Source organism: Epinephelus fuscoguttatus, linkage group LG13 (genome assembly GCF_011397635.1).
Source record: "Epinephelus fuscoguttatus linkage group LG13, E.fuscoguttatus.final_Chr_v1".
Taxonomy (NCBI): Eukaryota; Metazoa; Chordata; class Actinopteri; order Perciformes; family Serranidae; genus Epinephelus; species Epinephelus fuscoguttatus.
This window is the reverse complement of record NC_064764.1, coordinates 42,345,844-42,368,983: the sequence shown is the minus strand read 5'-3', so window position 1 is coordinate 42,368,983 and position 23,140 is coordinate 42,345,844. Positions and strand designations below refer to the sequence as shown.

Here is a 23,140-nt window from a genome sequence, read left to right as displayed (position 1 = left end):
AGAGTGGAGCGTTGACAGTAGGTGTCTGTTTCAACTCGTCTCGTCACCAAACTTTGGTCTGAACTGACCAAGATGTAACTGAGAGCATAAAGTTGGATTCATGATGGAGAAACTCTGGATGAGTGGATGAGGTGGAGGAAGTACAGATCTTTCAGTAAAAGTGGTAATAAGTTTGTGTGGTTGTCTGTTGACGAGCTGTAGTGTGATGCGTCTGTTGTTCGTAATCGTCCTCTATGGAAACATCTTTTAGGCAAAATGTGCACAAACCCTCCCCACAGTAATTATATTCAGCGTTGTTAATGACCTTGGTTTACTCACATGCTTCATTATTAAAATCTAATAAACTGACAAGATTGAAATTGATATGTTATTCTGGTTGTGTGTGTGTGTGTGTGTGTGTGTGTGTGTGGGTGTGTGCTGCCTACCTGGCTGACTTTGGCTGGTGTGAGGACCATGTCAAGGACTCCAAACCAGCCAGCGATCACTCCTGTGGGGACGGCGTAGGCCAGCGCAATCATCAAGAACCGCAGGTTACTAAAGAGGACACACACACACACACACACACACACACACACACACACGTTACACAACGTTAGATATTCATGACTGCATTAACACAGAAACAAAAGTCTAACAAGCTAATTGTTTGTGTGCAGATTCTCCCCAAAATATGAATATGAATGAGTTCTGTGAGAAACCTGATGCATAACATGTCCTGATATCCTGAATAATATGCTGGATGTAACGTTCTGTGAGGAGACGCCTGTGTGTTGTTTTGTTTCCCTGTGGTTCATTTATTAACTCCGCTCACACACGTTCCTCAAAAACACACTGTCAGGATCATTTCTTAGAAAGGAAGTGATGTCGCTGTCCTCCGGGTAAAAAGATCTTTACTCCTCAAACAGCCCGATTAGTTTTCATGGGGACCAGTAAGAAGTTCAGAGCACATCGGTCTTTACCTGACACAGTTCCTTCTGTTTAACATGCAGCAGTTTGTTCACATTAAAACTAAACAGGCAGATCTCTGTGGGTTGAATGAGGCGTCTACAACATCCTGTTTTCCCTCCTTCAGATCATTTGAACTTAGAGTATTTTCACCTCTGCCGTCTCATCATGACAAAGGGGCAAATGTTCTGATATTAATAGATGATATCGATTTCAGGGAAAATTCCAGTATGGCTGTGTTTTGACTGAAAGCAGTAACACTGCAGGAACAAGCATATCAAGGGAGCAACTGAATCACAAGACACTGCTGATGATGGATTTAAATCCATGGCTCTATGTTTCCGTTCCAAGTAGATCATGAAAAACATTACTTATCGCACAAAATGTAACCACGTGTGTGTGTTGGCTAAACGTAACCACGTGTGTGTGTGTGTGTTGTTGAAGGAAAAAACGTCAGTTGGTGGTGTTGTACTGACGTAGTGCTTTTACTTTGAAAGAGACTGTATGCAAACTGTACATTTCCTGTGAAAACAGAAGTGTATTTTGAAAACAGACAATGCATGTAACAGGCTGAAGTTGACACGGCGTCCCAGAACGTCAACAACCAACACACCCAGGGTACCTTGGACGTCACATGTGGACGTGGAAAGTCCATGACCAAACGTGGACATGTGACGAGGTCACAGTGAGGATGATGTTGCCCCATTCAGAGAAATATTTCAGGGATACACGGCGTGTGTGAAAGCGGCTTAATAAAAGATTTTATAATTACGAGCGGATACAACAACCAAATGTCTCCAAGAACAGCAGCAGCCTGAACGTCCTCACAGGTCTGAGAGGAGAGAATAATGAAACGTCTCCTTCCCCTTTTGTTCGCTGGTGTTTGGAGGTCTGCCATCAGCTCGATAACTGTAACCACACACACACACACACACACACAGCTCTGGCTCATCTCCCTGTTATTGTCACAGTAGTGATCTATCCTCGTGCAGAGTGCAGTGACAGAGAGATAAACAGCAGCTACCTGTGCACAGCGGCCGGAGCTGCGAGGAATCACAGAGGGCAACGTGCCCTTTAAAGTAAACTCTGTCCACAGCTTAGAGATATACATTCATATGATTATATAAAATACTCTTAATGCTCCACACAGTCCTGCTCAGCTCATCAGACTGCGGTGTGTCGGTACAGACGCAGAAGTTCTTCAGATACGAACCAAACCAGACTGTTGTTACATAATTTTTATATTTCCTATTAATAAAACTGACGGTCGTAACAACAATACTGTCGACAGCAATAAAAGGTGATAAAAAGTGAAGAGGAAATAGTTCCCTGATATCGGCCCTGCACATCAGAGCAACATGAATATCATTATGTGTATTTATTATAAAACTGCAGCCTGCAAGCTTTAAATACAAAGCAGGCAGATTATCTTTTTTAAAGAAAGTTACTTTAACTTCAGGTGATATATGACGGCATGTTGGTGAAGTTCAGGCCATCACATTAACAAACAATGCAGATAAAAAATAAAGGTGATGTAGTAAAATAAAATGTGCAAAGTGTGTGGAAATAAACTGTTTAACTCTTTTATACTTTTGAAGATATATCAAAAACTAGAAGAGCACTCGGAGAGCGCAGACCTCCACCAAGCAGCTCGGATTTCCCCCCATTTTATTATTTTATCCACTTCGCTTCCACCGATCACCACCAAAATTTTACCATCTGTTCCTTGTCCCATTATCAACCTTTTCATCAAAATCTGTTCAGAACTTTTTGAGTTATTTTGCAGACAAACAAACAAACAGACAGACCAACGCCGGCGAAAACAGTTTTAACCCCATTAAAGCCAAATACAGCTCATAATCTTTTTGTCTTCTTTGTATATGTCTGTCTTTGTTTGTTGTTATTAAAATCAATAAAGATACTGTTGGCAAAAAATTACCCAAAATTATTTTAAAAACCTAAAGCCTAAACCTAAACCTAAAAGTTACAAGAAAATTAAGTGAAAATTAGCAGGAAAAGAAAAGCAAAAAACAATAAATTTGAATAAAAAAAATACACACGTATAAGAATTTCATAATATAAGTTCAAATATGTAATTAAAATAATCATAAATATAGTTCATTCATTCTTTTTCTGTACTTATTCTGGTTTTCTGGATATTTGTCTTTATTTTTATTATATTCTAAAAATTAATTTTCTAAGAAATTTCTGTCTTTCTCTGTTTTTAATAACTTATTTTCTTTTTTTTAATACTTTATCGTTTCAAGCTCTTTTGCATATTTTTTAATATAAACATATAAAACTTTTGGTCACAGTTAAAGAGAAAATAAATAAAGAAAGATAAACAAAAATATAAAAGATAGAAAATAAATAATAAACAGCTAAAGAGAGATAATAACTGATTTTCATTTTCTTGTCAGCTTTTAACACTTTCTTGCTCATTGCAATTTTTTTCTGCATTCAGACTTCCTCACCTTCAGATTTACAGACAGGACTGTGTCCAGTATTTCCTGCTTTTTGTTTTTAATATAACGTTATTTTTGACTTAAATCTACTTTTCGTTCTCACTTTGTACATTAAATACACAAAGTTAGAGAAAATGTTTGTGACACTTAAGAATTGAATTCAAAATTAAGACTGAGTCATGATTTTTAATGCCCAAAATTTATAAAACTGAATTTCAGACATTTTAAGAGCCTACACCACCCTGTGTGACACATTTCCTACAGAACAGTCCGTTCTGTCAAACCAACTGTTAAAAACAAAGATATTTAATTTATAATGAAATTACAAAGTTTCAGGCTGCAGAGAACGTTTGGCATTTTGTTCAACTGTCACCGACTGCTGTCTGTTGGCCAAAAAATAAATCAGCTTATCTTCTCAGCAGCACCTGAGTGTATCGTCAGCTGACAGCTGCTTATCAAGTTATCACCTGAAATCAAACTGTACAAATAAGAGCTAAAAACAAGCCCCATCTCCCGGCTGTGATAAATGGCTTTAGGCTACAGATAGTGTGCTGCAGGCTCTGATACGAGCTGTCTGCTAATATCTCATCAGCTTACAGTGTACTGTCATCAACACACGCCTCCATACGCCTCGTTATGTATGCGCGCACACACACACACACACACACACACACACACACAGCTCACCTCTTTAGGGTATATGGCACCTCTCCAATCACATGCAACCCAATTACAATCACTTGGAACACCCACGCTAATCACCTTCGCCCAATGAGGTGGCGTGCTGATTTAAATCAGCGCCACCTCCTCAACCCCGACAATATGATTAGAATCACTGGGCGTCTGACAGATGAGGTGCGGCTGGCAGATCCATGCGCTGTTTTCCTCCTCTCTGTTTATGGACACTGTTTAACTCCAGGATTTATTCTGCCTCCTCCTCGTTCATTATGATGCAGGCGGCATCCTGAGCCGTATCACGAGGGGACATCTGGAGAACACCTTGGGCCTCCTGCATCCAGACTATGGCTTCAAACGCTCAACACACACACACACAGATAAAGTCCACACACACTTTAAAGGGGAACTCCAGTACTTTTCAACCTGGGCCACATTTCCCTGTGTTGTTGTGTCTCAGTGACTGACAGGAACAACAGTTTTAAAACTGGTCCAGCATTGAGCCAGAGTGCAGCAGCCAAATAGGCTGATGTGTAACCACTTGGTAGTGATGCACGAGTTGACTCACAACCCTCAGGTCCAGTGCGTTTGACCTGCAGGTTGGGCAGTAGTCTTTATATACACACACTCTATATTCGGTCTTTAGGCAAACCCCGGACATCTTGCCTCTGGAAGAAGAGCGGAAGAGCCCAGGTTTCCGGTTGTAGGCTGTTTGTAGTCCGCGATGAGGCTTGTGGTTGGATATGTGCTGGATGAAATGTTGCTCCATGAGTGACTCTTTGTCTGACAGACAGATCTCTGGGAAAGTAACGCTCACAGGTAACTGAAGGGTTCACTTCCTGGTGATCACCCTTCACACATTCATACAGAGACACATCTGAATTTTGGGAATATACGCAATTACCAATTTTATGTGGTGTAATGAAAAAGTAACATAACGAGTAGTGTAACGAATTACTGTTGGCAGGGAGTAAGAAGTAAAGTAATATATTTACTTTTAAAAAGGGTAACCAGGGCATGTCTTGTCGTCTTAGCGCTATATCTGCGTTGTATTTTATCTTCAGACCATTTAAAGGACATCTCAGTATGACAGGTAGCTCTTGTCAGGACCCTCCAGGACAAACCCCGTCTCGGCACGTTAGCGACAAAGCTAACCCTTCATCACCCAGACATGGCAATGACAAAGATGACGATGCAACTCTCTCGTTGGTGGTTAAACTCATTGAGACTGTCGGAGCTGAGACCAGTGTAGAAAGGTTTCTTTTTGTTTTGTTTCCACAGACAATGAGTTTTTAAGGAGATGTAGTTTACCTTGACATGTTTCGACTGTCACTGCAGTCTTCTTCAGAAGCATCATCTGACGTGCGTCATGACGTGTCTTTATCAGCTGGTATCCCGGAGGTGTGACCAGCCTGGCAAATTGGATTGCCAGGCTGGTCACACCCTCCACCGCGCGGTGTTCTTTGCTGCTCCATGTGCACCCTGCAGTCTACTATGGACTCATTTGGTTCCCGCCTCACTGTGGCTGAAACCTCGCTGCAAGATTTTGACGACGGGAGAACAGGAAGCACATCCTAGTCTTATCTAAAAGACGTTCAGTGTCACGGCTGAGTGTTCAGCTGATTTTGACAATTTGAAAGAAGACGTCAGAACGAGGCCTGGACACAAAACTAAATGTTTCATTTCTCTGTCAGGTCCTTTCTGTAATGTTGTCAGACACTCATGGTAAACACTGAACTTGTTAGAGGCACAAACAAACACTTTTAATGGATGTAAATTGACGCGGTGCACCTGTGGTTACACTGCAGCTCTCCTCTCAGTACTGGACTAAAATCAGAAACTGTTCTTCCCACTCAGACACAGAAACACAGGAAAACATGAACATGAACCAAACAAATACCAAAGTTTCCTTTATGTCGGTCTTTGAGCTGCACACTGTGGGGAGACGTGTCTGAAGACACCTGCACGGTCAGAGCTGTGCTGCTGTAAACATGCACACCCTTTCCTTCTTCCTGACACCTGCACTTCAGACAATGAATCACTTTTATTCACGAATCCTTTGAATCCTCAGAAAAACAAACCCAGCCTGTCGCCCTGCTGCAGGCCGTCTTGTCCTAGGCAGTATGAAGCTACTTGGCCTTGGGGAGAGTTCGGAGGGACAGTCGTAAAAGCCCTGTGATGGAGCACCCTCTATGCTTCCCTCCTAGCACCCCTTTCATTAACCTTGCCATAACGGCAGGAAATCAATATCCATGCACCTTCTCTCTCGTCCGGGAGCTTATTTAGATAACCAAATGTGAGCAAGCAGACGCTGGCGACTGCGTGAGAGAGGCTCCTTTTTTTCCTCCTCTTTCCTTTCCTGCTGGTGATGAAATGTTCCCGAAGAAGTCTCAAAGCTGGCAGCGTCATCAGCTAAGTGCCATTTGTCCTTGGCAGACCCGGCTGGAGATCAATGCATCAACATGACAACCCTGGAAGCTCAAAGTGAGTATGAGTGTGGAGGGAGGGGGGTCATCAATACTCAGGCTGCGGGCTGTTTAGTATTCCCTCTGACTGTGATCAGAATACAATGATAACTTTACACCTCGTGCAGAGACATTCAGGCTCCTAATTAGACTGCTGCTGTGGAAGCAGATGTGAACAGCTGGAAGCACTCATCAAGCTCAAGTTCATTAACCAATGCTCAGACCCTGACAGGCTAAATGGATGAGCAGAGACGTCAATGGAAATGTATCAGGCACACTAACTGACTGGTTGCCGACCGCCTGCTGTCTTTGTGGAGGACATGAGATGTTAGCATGATGTCAGCGTCTCCACGTTTAAAACTATCCAACCCGCAAGCTCAGTGTCAGAATAGATACTGACTACAGCTGTGCAACTTATGGGTTTCTTTTTCCATCCTCATCCTCACTGTGACCTCGTCACATGTCCACGTTTGGTCATGGACTTTCCACGTCCACATATGACGTCCAAGGTACCCTGGGTGTGTTGGTTGTTGACGTTCTGGGACGTCGTGTCAACTTCAGCCTGTTACATGCATTGTCTGTTTTCAAAATACACTTCTGTTTTCACAGGAAATGTACAGTTTGATACAGTCTCTTTCAAAATAAAAGCACTACGTCAGTACAACACTACCAACTGATGTTTTTTCCTTCAACAACACACACACACACACGTGGTTACGTTTAGCCGACACACACATGGTTACGTTTAGCCGACACACACACGTGGTTATGTTTAGCCAACACACACACGTGGTTACGTTTAGCCAACACACACACATGTGGCTACATTTAGCCAACACACACACACACACGTGTGGTTAGGTTTAGCCAACACACACACACGTGGTTACGTTTAGCCAACACACACACACGTGGTTACGTTTAGCCAACACACACAAACATGGTTACGTTTAGCCAACACACACACACGTGGTTACGTTTAGCCGACACACACAAACATGGTTACGTTTAGCCAACACACACACACGTGGTTACGTTTAGCCGACACACACACGTGGTTACGTTTAGCCGACACACACAAACATGGTTACGTTTAGCCAACACACACACACGTGGTTACGTTTAGCCGACACACACACGTGGTTATGTTTAGCCAACACACAAACATGGTTACGTTTAGCCAACACACACACACGTGGTTATGTTTAGCCAACACACAAACATGGTTACGTTTAGCCAACACACATACACGTGGTTACGTTTAGCCGACACACACACGTGGTTACGTTTAGCCGACACACACACGTGGTTACGTTTAGCCAACACACACACGTGGTGAGGAGGAGGACTTTTCTTTTTCACAAATTATCTGTCTCATGTAGTACAGTGTGTATGTAGTGATAGCTTTGGCTAAATATGTATATATAAATATATATAAATATATATATGAATATGTAAAACTATGACCTCAACGTTATTATTCCTTATATTGTTACAAGCCATCTCTTTATTTTTTCATGTGTTTTAGAGTTTCGCTCATTTTTCTTTAAGTGGCTCATTATTTTGTCTGCCACCTGTAGAGTACACGCGAGGACGGAAACACTCATTCTCATGGTCCACGTCCGTCCCTGCAGGAGAATTCTGCGGCTGGACGCTGCTGGACGGAGATACAACACGTCGCCCAAACAGGTCACTGGAAGGCTGCCTATCACAAGTGGAACAGAAACCCTTTCAGCTGGATGGCCTAGTTAGGTTGGCCAGTCTGTGTGTGTGTGTGTGTGTGTGTGTGTGTCCAGAACTATGCATTAGGTTGCTATCAGCCAGGTCCCTGTCATCTATCTGAGGGAGCTCTTACAGGAGTTAAGCCTCTGTGCTGGTCACAGGCCTGTGGAAATCATGGCACTGTAGTGAAGCTATTTCTTACTGCAGGGGACCGAGCGGCGCCAACAAAGCTAGGCCAACTCCCCCCGCTGCTGCCGTCACCCAGCTTTTCCTCTCCCCTCTCCAACCCTTTAATCCCTGGCCACTGCCACGGGCATCATTCCTCCACAAGCCAAGCAAAAAGGACTCGTTCCTCAGGCAATATGCTCTTTCCTCATGGCCCCGAGGATAAATATTGCCTCGGCGGCCAGTGTGGCGGGGCGTAATGATGAGGTTGTTGCAATGTTAACGTGAAGTGTGATTCAATAATCATCTCTAGATTTCCTCGTAGCTCTGTCTCAGGGAGAAAAAAAGACAAAGGTGATGAAACCTCAATAAATGCTTCCACTCCTGAGACTCAGGAGGACCTTGTCATAATAGACCATCCCTCGCTCTTCCTCACTGCACGCATGAGCCGTGTCTCAGGAACACACCGACGCCTGACCCTGATGGTGCAGATGCAGAGCATGATGTAGTGTTTCAGGAGCAACCAGTATATTATAGCTCAGTAATTAATCTGGAGGGAAGGCTGGGGTCTCTTTGATAACAACCCAAGCAGATGGTGAGTGGCAGACCCCTTCATTAAGATTCCACATCCTTCTCCAGCGCCAGATTCTGTCACTTTAACTTTCCATGACAAGCAGCGCGCAATGCATCAGCAAATAAGAAAGCAAAGTAGACCTAATGGATTTGTAGACACGGTGGTTAGAGAGCATCGAAGGTGCTGCAGAAATACGCTCCTGACCGCTCTGTTAGAGGCCGACGTCAGAGAAACTGAACGGCACCTGAAACTCATTTCAGATGCAGCCCTGAAGCTTCACTTGCTTTACACGTCTACGCCCGAGTTAAATCAAGGACACATGGAGTGAGGCATACTGAATAATGTACTGAGAGAACCGTCTCAACAAAAGATGTCAGACAGTATTGGGGTTTCAGATTATTTTGGGGGGGTTAGGCTGTGTGTGTCAGTGTGTGTGGCTTTACCTGAGAAGTCTGCAGATGCTGCTCCTGTAACTGAGCCTCTGGCTTGCAGCAGCCACACTGGGAGGCATCGGTGGGCGAGACGGGAAATAGAGCAGGACTGCTGCAAAAAGCACAGCGATGGCAGCCAACTCTGCCAGAGCACAGCGACACAGAGACATACGTGTTATTTCACAGATAAGACAGTCAGACTTATTGCATTTTTTAAAAAGGTCACTGGGACGTCTAGCAGTCCTCTGAAATCATGTCTGGATTTATTTTTTATTGATGCAACAGTTGTGACTTTACAGATACAGGATGACAGGAGCGCGGGAGATACCCAAGGATGAAGAAAACAAGGTGACACAGAGCTTCACATGATATATGAATAACACTGATCATCAATGCAAAGTTGGGTGATCCTGGGTCCTGGCATTCATGTGGACGCCACTTGATACGCTCCACTCATCCAAACACCACCACAGACCAAATACACTCCCTCATGGCTACGGCTCCCCCAGCAGGACAATGCCACCCTGCAAAAACTGCTCAGGAACGTGACAATGAGCTCAAGGCGTCGATCTGACCTCCATATTCCCCAGCCGTCTCATTTATAAACACTGCGTACGTACAAATCGAGGCCTGAAAGAGGCGTACGCCGCGTCCCATGGAAAAGCTGTGATCTATAAAAATAGACTTGATGGGAGAAACTTTGACCCGCGCTTATGAACATTTTGGAGACGTGGCACAGATGGTGAGGTGGAGCCTGACTGTAGAAACTGTTGATTATTTTTGGCACACAACATTTTTGGCTTTTGTCCATGCCTACATTTTAAGTCTGGATCCTACGCAGTGTTTTATAAATGAGACCCCCGATGTCAATCTGAGCATCTGCAGGTCGTTCCAGTACGCCAACTCCTCGTACTCAAAGGATCTGCTGCTAACGCCGTGGTGCTGAACACCACAGGTCACCTCCCAGAGCTCCTGTGTCCATGTCTGGACAGGTCAGAGATGAATCCGATCTTAGGATGCCCCACTGTGGATTGGAGGCATCTCTGGGGTACCGGCATGTCCCTGGTATGCTCGATCAGATTGGGATCTGTAAATTTTGAGGCCATGTCAACATCTTGAGCTCACTATCACGCTCCTCGGGTCCTTCCTGAGCAGATGAATGTCAGGACCTGAAGGTTTCCCAGCAGAACATTTCACTGTCACGAGATGATCAGTGTTATTCACTTCAACAACCAGTGGTCTGAATTTCAATATTATTCTGACTCTGATGTGGGTCGTGTCCCTTTTGATGTTCTGAATAAGGCCAGTTTCCTTTTTTTGACATGAACACAGCACAATCAGAATTTTGCGACACGCAGCGTCTTGCCTGTTCACAGTCAGCTCTGTGTGTCGTACACAAACCACCACCCCAACTGCTTGCAATGCTGAGGTTGAGATGCACGACCTAAACAAGCTGAAATTTCCGGTTGAAAGGAGAGACACACCTACTATTAAACATTAAGAAAGACTTAGATATCAACAGACTTTTTGGATACGCCGACCTTTTAAAGAAGGTGGCTGAAGGAATGAAAAGCTGTGTTTGCACAGTTGATCGTGTCGTCATCGGTGGAAAACTCGATGAAAGCGATGAATGACATGTTAATTAATCTGAGTTCACGAGGCTGCATGTAGCAGGAGTATTAGTGGAACAATCATTTTTGTGGTCTTTTTTGGACAAAGGGCAAAACCAGAATATTTTGTTCATGTAAACGAAGTCAGTGTCACACAATCATGTGACCTGGCACAGCACTGGTTCTCAACTTGTTCTCTTGTATCCCTTTTCCACCAAAGCAGTTCCAGTGCTGGTTCAGGACCAGTGCTTAATTTGGAACCAGTTTTCCTGTTTCGACAGACAACAGGACTGAGTCTGGGCCAGAAAAAACGGTTCCAGAGTGGCACCAGTTCTTTGCTGGACTAGAACAAAGAACCACATACGTCACGGGGAAGGGGGCGGGGTTATTAAGACCAACAACAATAAACGAGCGAAGAGTGAAGCCATGGACACATCAAAGCAACAGTGGTCCGTCGAGGAAACGAGCTGTCTCCTTGCCTTATGGTCGTCGGCATGTGTCAGCTGCACAAATACGTGGTCCGCCATCATTGTTGTTGTTATTCCTTCGAGCTTGGCGCCAGTGGGAAAGCAACGACATAACTGACGTACAGTGACGCAATGATGTGGCACCCTAACCACCTCGAGCCATGGAAAAGCAAATTGGTTCTCAGCTGGTTTGCAAGTTGAACCAACTGAGAACCAGCTCAGCACTCGAACTGCTTTGGTGGGAAAGGGGTATCGGAGGAGCAACGCCATTAACAGTTTGGTTTCCTAGTAACTCGACTGTGGTCACATCCATATGTCCGGTCTCTACATCCTACATGGACTGATGGAGCAGCTGCCACCTGTTGCTCCCTGACAGTTTCATTCCCGCTCACGTTGATCCATTATCTGGATTTCTGTTTTGATGACCTCCAAAACTTTCTGCTCACAAAGGTGTCTGCTTTGTCCTTTAAAAATTAATAACAATACCACCTTAGGTTAAACAAAAGCCACAGCTTCAATCTATTACAGCTTGCTTGTTTCTCTTTTCAGCATGCTTTTAATTTTCTGAATCAGTTAAGCATAACAGGCCCAGCAATCTATTTTTCAGAGGGGCGGTTATAAACATTATAATTGGGCTTTTTTTGGTGTTTCTTGAATTCCCTCGCCTGATTGTATTTGTGTCCCTTGACGGTGCAGACATGATGTTCGAGATGATGTGCTATTGATCCTCCGTGCCCTCGGAGGTTCTCGCTCGCTGTTAGTACCTGCATACAAAACCAGCTGGATCCTGTCTCGGATAAAGGTGTCAGAAACTGCTGCCGCCGTCGTGGTGGCTGCCAGGGTGTTGTTGGGCGCCGGCACTACCAGAGGTCCAATTACAAATGAAGCAGCGCCCCCCAGGTAGGAGAAGAGCGACGCCACGGCTGTAGCGGTGGCTCTCTGGTCGGGGGCGAACCATGTGGTGGAGAGGAAGGGGCCGGCGCTCATGATGGTCGGGCCGGCCAAACCGTTGAGAAACTGACCTCCGTGTATCAACCTGGAACACAGGAACAGGAAGACACAGCGTCACTTCAAAGAAAAAATGAAATACGGTCACACACTGTGAGAAAGTGGTGTGAAAGTAGAACTTCTGTGCTGCAACGACCACATTTTAGTCAAAATTGAGTTCTGACTGAAATGAAACCTTCACATATCTGTTCAGTCGTGTGACAAAATTTCCTGGTTCAATGTTTTTCTGATCTCAAGAAAACAGGATGTAAAAATTGGAGTAACTAAAAAAATCCAACTGAGACCCGCAGCAATATGTTTATATTAATATGTAGAGAGAGTAAACAGTAATGTGAACACCTGGTGAATTTGAAACCCCTTCTTTAACCCTCCTGAATATCACGTCTTTATACCTTATTATAAACTGGTGCATGTTTGGACATTTCTTCAGCTCCACTTTTAAGCTGTTCCATAACGTTAACTCCACGTGTATATATTTAAGTTTATGTGGTTATTTATAGTCTGACCCTTAACAAAATGTGGGCCTTCCAGTTTTCTCAGCTTGGCTGCTCTCAGTCAGCCTGACATCACCAGACCAATCAGAAGGTGACGTAGCACTGAGCTGCAGACAAATGTAAAGAGACTGCAGAGTGCAGAGCTGAGCTGTGATGGCGGAGCATCAACAGGTCTGTGAACCTGTGTCGCTGTTACAGAATTTGAAAACAGTATTTCAACATGTTCTACATCAGCTGCAGACGTCCAAAATGTTTCCAAAAATCCCTCAACTGTGCTCCTCTTTACTAAGCAACGACTTGTGGGCCAAAAATGATGTCATTGTGTATTTTGCTTGAAACGCGAGGGCTCTATGAGTTCAGTCATCGTCTCAAACACGCCCCACATTAGATACAACACTCGACCCGGCCCATCTGCACCGTCTGAATCTGTCTGCACAGGAGAGGGACCAGACTGAACTTGCAGATAGCTCCCAGTTTCTGTAGAAAAGTTCAGTCTCTGAAAGTTTGACTCTGACCTGTGTGCATCAGCACTGACCTTGAAAAAGCTGCAATCAGTGAATTCATGAAAACAGATATTTAACTTTACGTTGCCCCTGAGCAGATGTGAGATTTCAGCTGCCAGCTGTTGCAGGTTTGGACTGTGACACCTTTCAAATCCATGAAACAACCTGTCATTACTTTACTCTGGTGGATTTACTGGAAAACTAAATCCTTCCTCTGTGTGGCCCCTACAGTGTATCTGCTGATCTGTGAAGGAATAAAGACACTGCTGCAACAATGAGCGTCACATCAGAGTATTTATTAAGATAAGATAAAGATGAGGAGTAATGAAGCGTGTTATAAATATCTGATGGAACAATGACAAGCAGAGCAATGAAAATAAGACGTAATCATCTCTGGGGATCTGAGTAACAAGCCATCCCTGAGAGAGTCCAAGTCCTGAGCACCTTCAGACTGAGCTGTGTGAGACAGACGTCCCCTGATGACACCAGGCCCCTCGACACCCCCTGCCCCCTCCAGAACTGTCTGTCTGAGACAGCCAGCCGCAGACGGCTGATTGTCTCTTCGCACGGCAAAGACAGCGTTCATTCAGAGCGTGTTAGGTGGCTCAGCGGGGGGAGAAGGACGACAGCGTGGAAGGTGAGAGGAAAGAGGCGGAAAGAGAAAATGATACGTATGAGAAAGAGGACAAGGAGGAGAGATCTGGAGCTAATTTATGGTGCTCAAAAATAGTTGTAAATCTGACAGCTGAGAATCCCTGCTGATTCTGATTCAACGTAAGTGAGTGTAAGCTGGAGGGAGAAAACTGGATCGAATCATGTTAACTTTAACAGTTCTAGGACTCTTCCATACCAATTTGGATGACATATCACCAATTAGGTGAGTGAAATAAATCTGAAAATAACAAGGTTAGCTCTGACGGCGCGTGAGAATAGTGTCATGGCAACCCCTCAACTTTTCTTAAATATTATTTTCAAGAAACATAATTCCCAAACCTCAGTTTAAATGATTTATAGAGTGTTTAGAGACTCGCCGGGACATTTGGCATCCATCACTGCCAAACCATCAGTTTAGAAAACTCAACTGTGTGAGGACGACAGCTTCAAACAGGACTCAGTGACGGTGCTGACACAATACTCAAGTTCTGATACTGATACCGATACAAAATCAATAACTTAACATAAGAACATATTTCCACATAACTGATCAGTTCATTTTGTGATAAAAGCACCAGATTTGGTTCATATATAGTTTCAAATATGTAAAAGACATCTGGATACTGGGGCATCACAGACTGGCATTCTGATGACAATCCAAAATGGCCGCCACCTGAAAACTGAACCTGAACCTGAACTAAATAAAACACGTTTCAACACTAACAATCTTTATTTTTATTTCAGGAGCTATGTGATCAAGGAGTAAACAAGATTACAAATCTGAACAGACACCTGACGCAGCTCAGTCGCCAAAAGCAAATGCTGAACATTCCTGCAAACCCTGGATACTTCACATGTCATACATATCAACCTTTCTAAAGTGATGTAGTGTATGAGCCAACTTTGTCATGGAGAGCTGGAGGGGATGATAGATGACATAACACTGAGGTGAGACCACTGTTAAACACCAACACACAACAAAACCGGCTGTTATTCACAGAGACATAGCTGCTGCCAATAACAGACTGTTGCCGAGGACGCAGTTCTGATTGTAGACGTACAGCACAAGCAATAAAATAATTTTCAGCGGGAAAATTGCAGAGGACGAATTTTGTTCCCCACCTGACTCCAGTCTGCAGAAACGTATGATGCCAAGATTTATTTTTGGTTCTGACAGGTTTTGATATAACGACATACTGGGTTCTGTAACTGAAAAAGGCCCCGTGTTTAAACTAGTATTACCGCCCCGTGGTTGTTTGACTCCGCCCACCAGTCTGCCCCATGGTTGTATGACTCCGCCCACCATTCATGATTCTTTGACAGTTTCCATCTATGTCTGTAAAAACATGGATGCTTCACATTTTTGTGAAATTTGCCATAATTAGTTCATGAATTCCTGAATTATGGCAAAAAAACAGTTCATCATTGAGTCCAAGTGGACGTTTGTGCCTAACTGAAGAAATTCCTTTGAGGCATTCTTGAGATATTGCATTCACAAAAACAGGATGGACATACAGACAACCTAAAACCATAATCCCACCTGCCGCAGCTTCCACCAGTGCGGAGGTATAAAACCTTGAGTCAGACGTGTTCCAGTTTGTCTTCCTCATGTGTTCTTATTCTCCTCTGCCCTCCAACTCTCTCTAACTTTGCCGTCTGCTGCCTCTGAGGTTCACAGATGAATGCAGTGGTCAGTAACAGATTGATTGGAGAATAATGTGTTCAGCCTATATCTCCTTCCCACATCCCAGACCTGCTAACATCCCAGCCTACACACCAGCACCTCCTAAAATACTCTGTGGCTCTGACTCTTCAGTCGGTCCAATCTCTGTCTGTAGATTCCTTTATATCGGCCTCAGCTAACACTCCATTAACTGTTTTCAGCTGTGCTCTGCTACAGGTTGGAACATTTCTCCATGATGGAATCATGGTCTATTTTACTTCTGACCATATTTGACGTATATCATTTAACCTGCTTCTTCCTCTTTCTTTACACATGACCATAGACACATTATAATGTTTTCTGGTCTGCGTTGGTGCATACATGTCTCTGACTCCTCCACATCCAGCCTCTGCTTCATTTCTGTTACCTCAGCAACTGAGCGATGAACCCAGTGTCAGGACACGGCTGCATCCACCACGCCGCTATTTTCCTCTCCATCTTATTTCTCTGTCTGCTACTTGCCCCTCGGAGAACCACAGATTGTTGGTCAGTGACATTTCTGTGACATCGCATGGCGCTTACATAGCCTACATGCATATGAGTAGGACGCTGAGTCAGTGCATTAAAACCAGTATTTTGTCTTTATTAATGTAACCTTACAGACTATTACTGGAGGTGCACTGAAGAGAAGTTCTGTGGGGCGGGCTGCACTCACTGTCGAACATATTACTGTACCGGAGTGTCACGGAGAAACTGAAAACCATATTCTGCATAAAGTATCAAAACTCTTGAGGTTTGAGAGGCTCAATACATTTATGTGTATCAACATAATAAGTCTATAAAAAAACCTTATCAGAGACCTTGTTAATGTCCTTACAGTCCACAGACTCCAGCCAGCAGCTGTAATCCTGTACGCACTGTACATACATTTTTTTCAATGATTTGTCATCCTATCTTGAAAATAAAATATGACAAAAGCAGCAGATCATGTTGTTGGGTTCTTTTTTACTAAGGAACGTGACAGATGCATTTTTCAGCAGTGTGGATGCTGATGATTGGTGCACATGTCATGGGTCAGAGGTCAATGTAGGATAACATATGATAAACTTTAGTCTCGCTCACCAGGCCTTTCTCAAGAAAAGAAAGGTCTGGCTGGGCCGACTCTCACTTTAAGATTGGAGAAAAACGCCCCGGCTGCTTGTATTTCTTTCAACCAATCACAATTGTTCTGGGCGGTGCCACAGCAACGGTGCGCTTGCAAAAATATTGCCGGGGGGAAACAGGTTTTGGTGTAACACACCCACAAAAATATCACCTACAGGACGCGAACCATGGCAGAAAAATGGCTACATCCCTGCAAGATCAAACACCGCAACAGTTAGTAAAGGACGAGTTGAAAACGGTTGAAAACTGCGACACAACCGGAGGTGGTAGGGCGGGACTTCAGCGGGTGGCTCGTTCCGCCCAATGAGAGGCTGATCTATGCAGCGAACTTCCACCCACTCAGACTAGATAAACTTTGATACTTTTGGCGCTCGGTTGTAAGGCTACCAATATTGTGTCACTTGTCTTGTGTGTTAGCGAGCAAAAAGAAAACAGCTGAGCATTTTACAGGGTTTTGAATAATAACACGAACAAACCTCAGCAGCGAAGAATCTGCAGAGAGCAGCAGTACGAGCACAGAGTCTGCTAATGTTGCTGCTGCTAGCATTAACGTCACAGTGACAGAGGCTAGCAGCCAGCTACCAAAATTATAAAATTCCAACATGGCATTCATGAGATATCATGTTTACGACAGTGGGACAGATGCAAGGTCACACTGACCTTTGACAACCAAAATCTAATCAGCTTATTCTTCAGTCCAAGGGAACGTTTGTGCCAAATTTGAAGAAATTCCCAGAAGGCATTCTTGAGATATTACGTTCACAAGAATGGGCCGAATAGACGTATGTACAGACAACCTAAAAACATAATGTGTCCAGCTACGGATATTGCCAGCACGGAGATATAAAAATAGCAAACTAGCGAAAATTCAAAATTCCCACAAGGCCTTCTTGAAATATTGCCTTCATGAGAATGAGACAGATGCAAGCTCACAGTGACCTTTGACCACCAAAATCGAATCAGTTCATTGTTGAGTCCAAATGGACGTTTGTGCCAAATTCAAATTCCCTCAAGTGCTCTTGAGATTTCACGTTTACGACAATGGGACAGAGAGAAGGATGCACAGTTGGATGTAAAACCTGAAAACATGATGCTTCAACTATCGCCAGCGTGAAGCCATTTAAATGTCTTTCTTGGGACTGATGTTGATCACATGACACATTTGAGCTGTCAGGTTCCCCTTTTAACCAAACACCGCTTGAGTTCAGCGCTCAACACACTGACCACGTCGCAACTTCCTGAAACATCCGTGACATTTTTGTTCATCGCATCTCTCCGTGATTTGGGTAGCTTTCTGTCTACAGTCATAATTTCTTAACCCTCAACAACAACACTTGGGCTGGCGTGTCACTTATTTCTGAAGGCAGAGAAACCCTCTTGAACGGCGTGCAGGCAGCAGGTGTGGCGCTGAGCCTGAATCAGCTGATAGTAAAACAGCAGCAGGCGGTTGAGATGCTGTCTTTAAGTTTAATTTAATCTTTTCACAGCGTTCAAGTGCTGGCAGAGACAGAGCAGCACCTTTCCTGTTTGGATTCACCCACAACAAGCCGGGGGAAATAGGTATTTTTTTATTAGTCTCTATTGTTGGAAACACATGGTATTCTGTTTACCTGCCGCACCGGAGCCGCTGATTCAAGTCGGCATGAGCAGCATGTGCTTTTTCCTGTGCCAAATAGAAATGGAATAGAAACCACGCCCAGCTGGCAGGTTTGGGAGCATCTCCTGTGATTACAGTCTCATTTAGGCCTGGGACGGGTCCAGATAGCAGACTGGTCCACCGGCTGTACTGTATCTTCTCATTAGACACAAAGATTATCACAAACCCAACACTCCAATCCAGAGAGTCCAAACACTGATTATCACAGCAACATTTTAACACACTGTGCCAGCGCTGCAGAATCATCTCAAACAACTGTGACCTCGTATTAAAAGACTCAGACTCAAAACTTTTTTTAATTTAACAAAACAAAAAAAGCCAATCTTCTCAAGTGGACTGAGAAGAGTGTCAGCTCAAAATGTCAACTGTTGACGTGCTAATAAACTGGACATAAAGGGGGGCCACAGTGTGCCGACCTTTCATCACGTTTTACTGCTGTCTTTATATTGGTTCAGCACTTGCCTTAAACCATTTTTGAATGTGTGTGACTACTGTGCTTTTTCAAAAGTTTAAGTTTGTCTCACTAGAACTTTGTGTAAATAAAATACAATTAAAAAAGTGTAGTTCATATATCTGGATATATAAACATAACTAATAATCTGACCAATTCTATCAATCCATCAATCACATGAAGTCACTTCCTTCAGCTCCTTTAACTCATGCATTGCAATTCAGTCCTTCTTTTTGTGTCTTCTTACATCATTGGCTGCTGCTTTATAATCGTCCGTGGTTGTAGAATGATTTAGCTGTAGTTCTGGGTACAATTACTTCTGTGGTTGTATGAATCCGATCCACCACAGACTCAGTAAATTAATCAATGTCATCGGTGAGGTCAACGTTGGTTTCCTGGAACATACTTCAGACTCTAATTGGCTCCATCTCTTGCGTCCCCAGGGGCATGCATCTTAAGCCCCTTTTACACCTACTAAAAGGGACAGTCGGCAGGGTGGGGCCATGGAGGAGTTGGGTGTGACGTTTTGATGACAAGTCATGGTACCACTGGGGAATTTAAAAAGCAGCTAGGAGCAGTTAGCAGCTAACTCAAAGAAGAACAGCAGCTGAAAATGTCCACAAACAGTGAAAACAGTGAGGTCCAGGAGCTCCTTACCCTCCGAGCAGAGGACAGGATCAGCCGCCATTATAACAGGGACGGCAAATGATTGTTATTCACATGTGATGTCATTGTTATTGTTTATAAAGAGCTGCTGACACGTATGTTATGTCACACTAGAGGCAGACACTGTTCTGTTACATGTCATGCCTGTCACGCCTCTTTTGTCTAAAAATCACACACTGGAGCGACATGATGCCGCTGTGGTTTGGTTCTGTGTAAAAATGCAAAGGCAGCATGAAGATGGGACCTCGTAGTGGCCATGTGGCGTGATCTCTGTGTAAGAAGGGTTTTAGTTTATTTACACATCTCAACAAGACAGTCATGTGGTCACTCCTCCCAAATACAGGCAGTGCCGCTGTGCAGCTGCCTCTGAATGGCGTGCAGCAGCGATCCAGAGTGTTTGTTGTCTTGTGGTGCAGGGCGAGCAGGAATAGGACAGCACCTCATATTCCCACTGTCACACCAGTTCTTATTCACCCTAAGAGACATGACTCTTTCTCTTCTCTGCTCCTCCTTCTCTGCTCTGTCAGATCGGCATATAGAAATATAGAAAAGTCTTATTTGGTTGAATGGCGTCTTCCGTTCGGCCAAGTCGAAGTGAAACAAAGATGAAGGCACGGAGGTCGTCCAGTTTATTATCCAACACCTGTACGATGGCTAGCAGGATGCTACATCTGCAGAAAGATCCACACAATCAGGATCATGTTTGATTCCTCCATGGTCGCCATGATGCCTTCGATGTAGATATGGATGCAAAGATGAAAGTAGATTGTCTTGCTTATCCATGCGGCCAGAGCTGAAGCTGGTGCCCATCTTCTCCATCATGTTTACATTCCAAAACCTCGACCTGGCCCGCCAACAGAAGTCACGCCACCACCGTCCAATACCTACTGTACCTCAAAGAGCTCCACTAACACTCGCCGAATAGACCTAAATTTAACCCAAACTGAGCTGAGCTGATGGAAGGTGACTGAAAACATCCACACCGACATCACAACTTAATTCGATGACTTTCAGAACTTCCCAGCTTTTAAAACTTTGCATTACAAAGTTTGGTCAGTGCTTTCAAAGTTTGGAAGTTCAGTCCCCAGTCTTACTGTCTGTGCACTCTCAGGATGGATGTGACTACGAAAATTGGCTTTAATGTGACAGGTGATGAGGACGGATGGTGAGTTACATGAGGATGAGCGGTCACATGGGGCGGCCACAGTGCGGCAGGAGCAGGGAAGAAAGAGGAGGGAGCGGCTTTTTTCAGCTGGATGATTACGTTAATCCGTATTGATGAACCCTGTCAGACGGAATCTGATCGAGGATGAGACAAAGAAGCCGGCACTGTGGTGAAATCGGCCCCCCTGCCTCGGGCCGCCAGGGCTGACAGACCCAATTCTGCCTTCACATAAAGGCCAGGCCAATTCTCTTTCGAGAATGACAGCACAGCAATGGTCACAGTAATAGGACAGCGTGCTGCGGGACCCACAATGTGTGCTGATGGCCAATCAGACAGTGTCTGAGTGAGTCTGAGATCTCACTGATAGACACTTACTAATCACTGCTGGTCTGTATTAAAAAGCACAAGTGAGACAGACGCAGAGACAGACTGAAAGGGGGAGAGCAACGAGTGAAACCGTGAAAACAAGAGAGAATGAGGAGGGTAAGAACGTCTGGTTTGAGAGCAGTAATCACAGCGAGGTCTAATCAGTGACCACTGATGCAGCGGTGGTGTCTCTCTCCTCACCTGAACTCCACAACACAAAACACTTCTCTAACATGGCTGCTGCAGAGAGGAACTTCCACAACCGCCTTTGATTTCCTAGAAAGGATCTTAAAAACTCTAAACAAAGAGGCGGTTTACTTCCTCAAGAGGATGCCATCAAAGAGAAAATGAAGTAATCGCTTTTCAGACATGAAACGACGCGTGGAATAAACACAGATCCTCAGGGAGGCTGTCGAGGGAGCTCCTAAACCTGAATAACTGTCGCCACTTGTCTTCTGATCGCGAGGAGCAGGAAACTGTTTGATCAAAATGCCCTTGAACTCCTCGCATTCAAAATTCTGGAGCCGGCCAGACAGAACTGTGAGGTCTCTCCCCGTCTCTCAGGTCATCTCAACCAGTACTTCTGATAATACAAAAATATCCTGTTTATGAGAGAGGGCTCACACAGCAGCAGACGCAGGTCACTACACAAAGCCCTCACAGTCTGAGACTGGTCCATCTCCACCACTGCAAGGCAAAGAGTGACCTCTACTGGTGGTCCAGGGAGCTTCACGCCTCACTGTGATAATCCACCGTGTCATCCATTAAAACATGGCTTCAAGAGTTATGACCTATTACATTTAAGATGCAAATGAGGCTGAACTGTGTCACAGCTAACATTTGCTGTGTGATCATGTTATCTTGGTTTCTCTGTGCAGCCATGTTTTCCACTCTGAATCTAAAGAGCTGAAGGTCACAGCTGGGAAAGGTTGTCCTCATCATGTGATTTGGGTGGGGGGGGGCTTCATCCAGTTTATTAGCACATGATGATGCTTCACCCCCCAGTGAAGCCTGACAGCCTTACTGCCACACAGGAAGCAGTAGAACATCCTGGTATTTCTGACACACTGCATATACTGGCCGTTTTCACAAGTTCCTCTGCCACTTGGTTGAGTCTCGTGTTTCTGTTCCTTCTCTGATAATTCACAGCACTCACTCAAGGCGGGAAAAGCTTAAACCAGGTTCACTTCCTGCCCTTCCACCTCTAGAACGACATTCGCAATATTGACTCACTTTCCACATTCAAATCCCGTCTGAAAACACCTTTATACGCTGCCATGTTCAGTCTGATTTAATGGTGACACACATATTGAGTCTTGCACTGATGATGATGATTTTATACCTAATATTTATAATTTATTGTCCTTTTTCTATATATTCTCTCACATATTACACATTATTTTACTTCATCGCTGCAAAACACGCTCAGAAATCTTATTACCATCCAAACCAACAAACTTCAAGTCGTCAGTCTCCAACTGTCATTTGCACTAACCTGACTTACAGCACCACACCTGGTGTAAATAACTTGTGCCTGTACTCTAACACATAAATAAAGTTAATAAATATGTGCTTAAGTGGCTCTTACACTGCATTTAAAATGGCTCTGGGCTCCGTTCACAAAACATGCTGCTACAATCTGTCCTGAGGGAACGTACAGAGTTTGGTAAGCGAGCGCTTCTGTCTGCAGCGCTGTATCTGGGGAATCTGTACACAATCATCTATATGTCACCGAGTCTCTTAGCTGGTCTTTGTGTTCATGTGTAGTTGGCGTTTTTGCATTTTTTATGGTTCATTTGTAAGAAATATTAACATACTGTTTGGCCTTTT

General features: G+C 44.2%; 1 protein-coding gene across 1 annotated transcript in view; it reads right to left on the bottom strand.

Annotated features, from left to right (window-relative positions):
* The window catches only part of slc49a4 (solute carrier family 49 member 4), a 92,897-nt gene that overhangs the window by 52,042 nt on the left and 17,715 nt on the right, over window positions 1–23,140 (bottom strand). The window contains exons 3-5 of the mRNA XM_049594068.1: window positions 12,284–12,555; window positions 9,455–9,584; window positions 426–534 (exon numbers count right to left, since the gene is read on the bottom strand). Coding sequence (XP_049450025.1) covers window positions 426–534; window positions 9,455–9,584; window positions 12,284–12,555 — 511 coding nt within the window. The remainder of the gene's footprint in view (window positions 1–425; window positions 535–9,454; window positions 9,585–12,283; window positions 12,556–23,140) is intronic.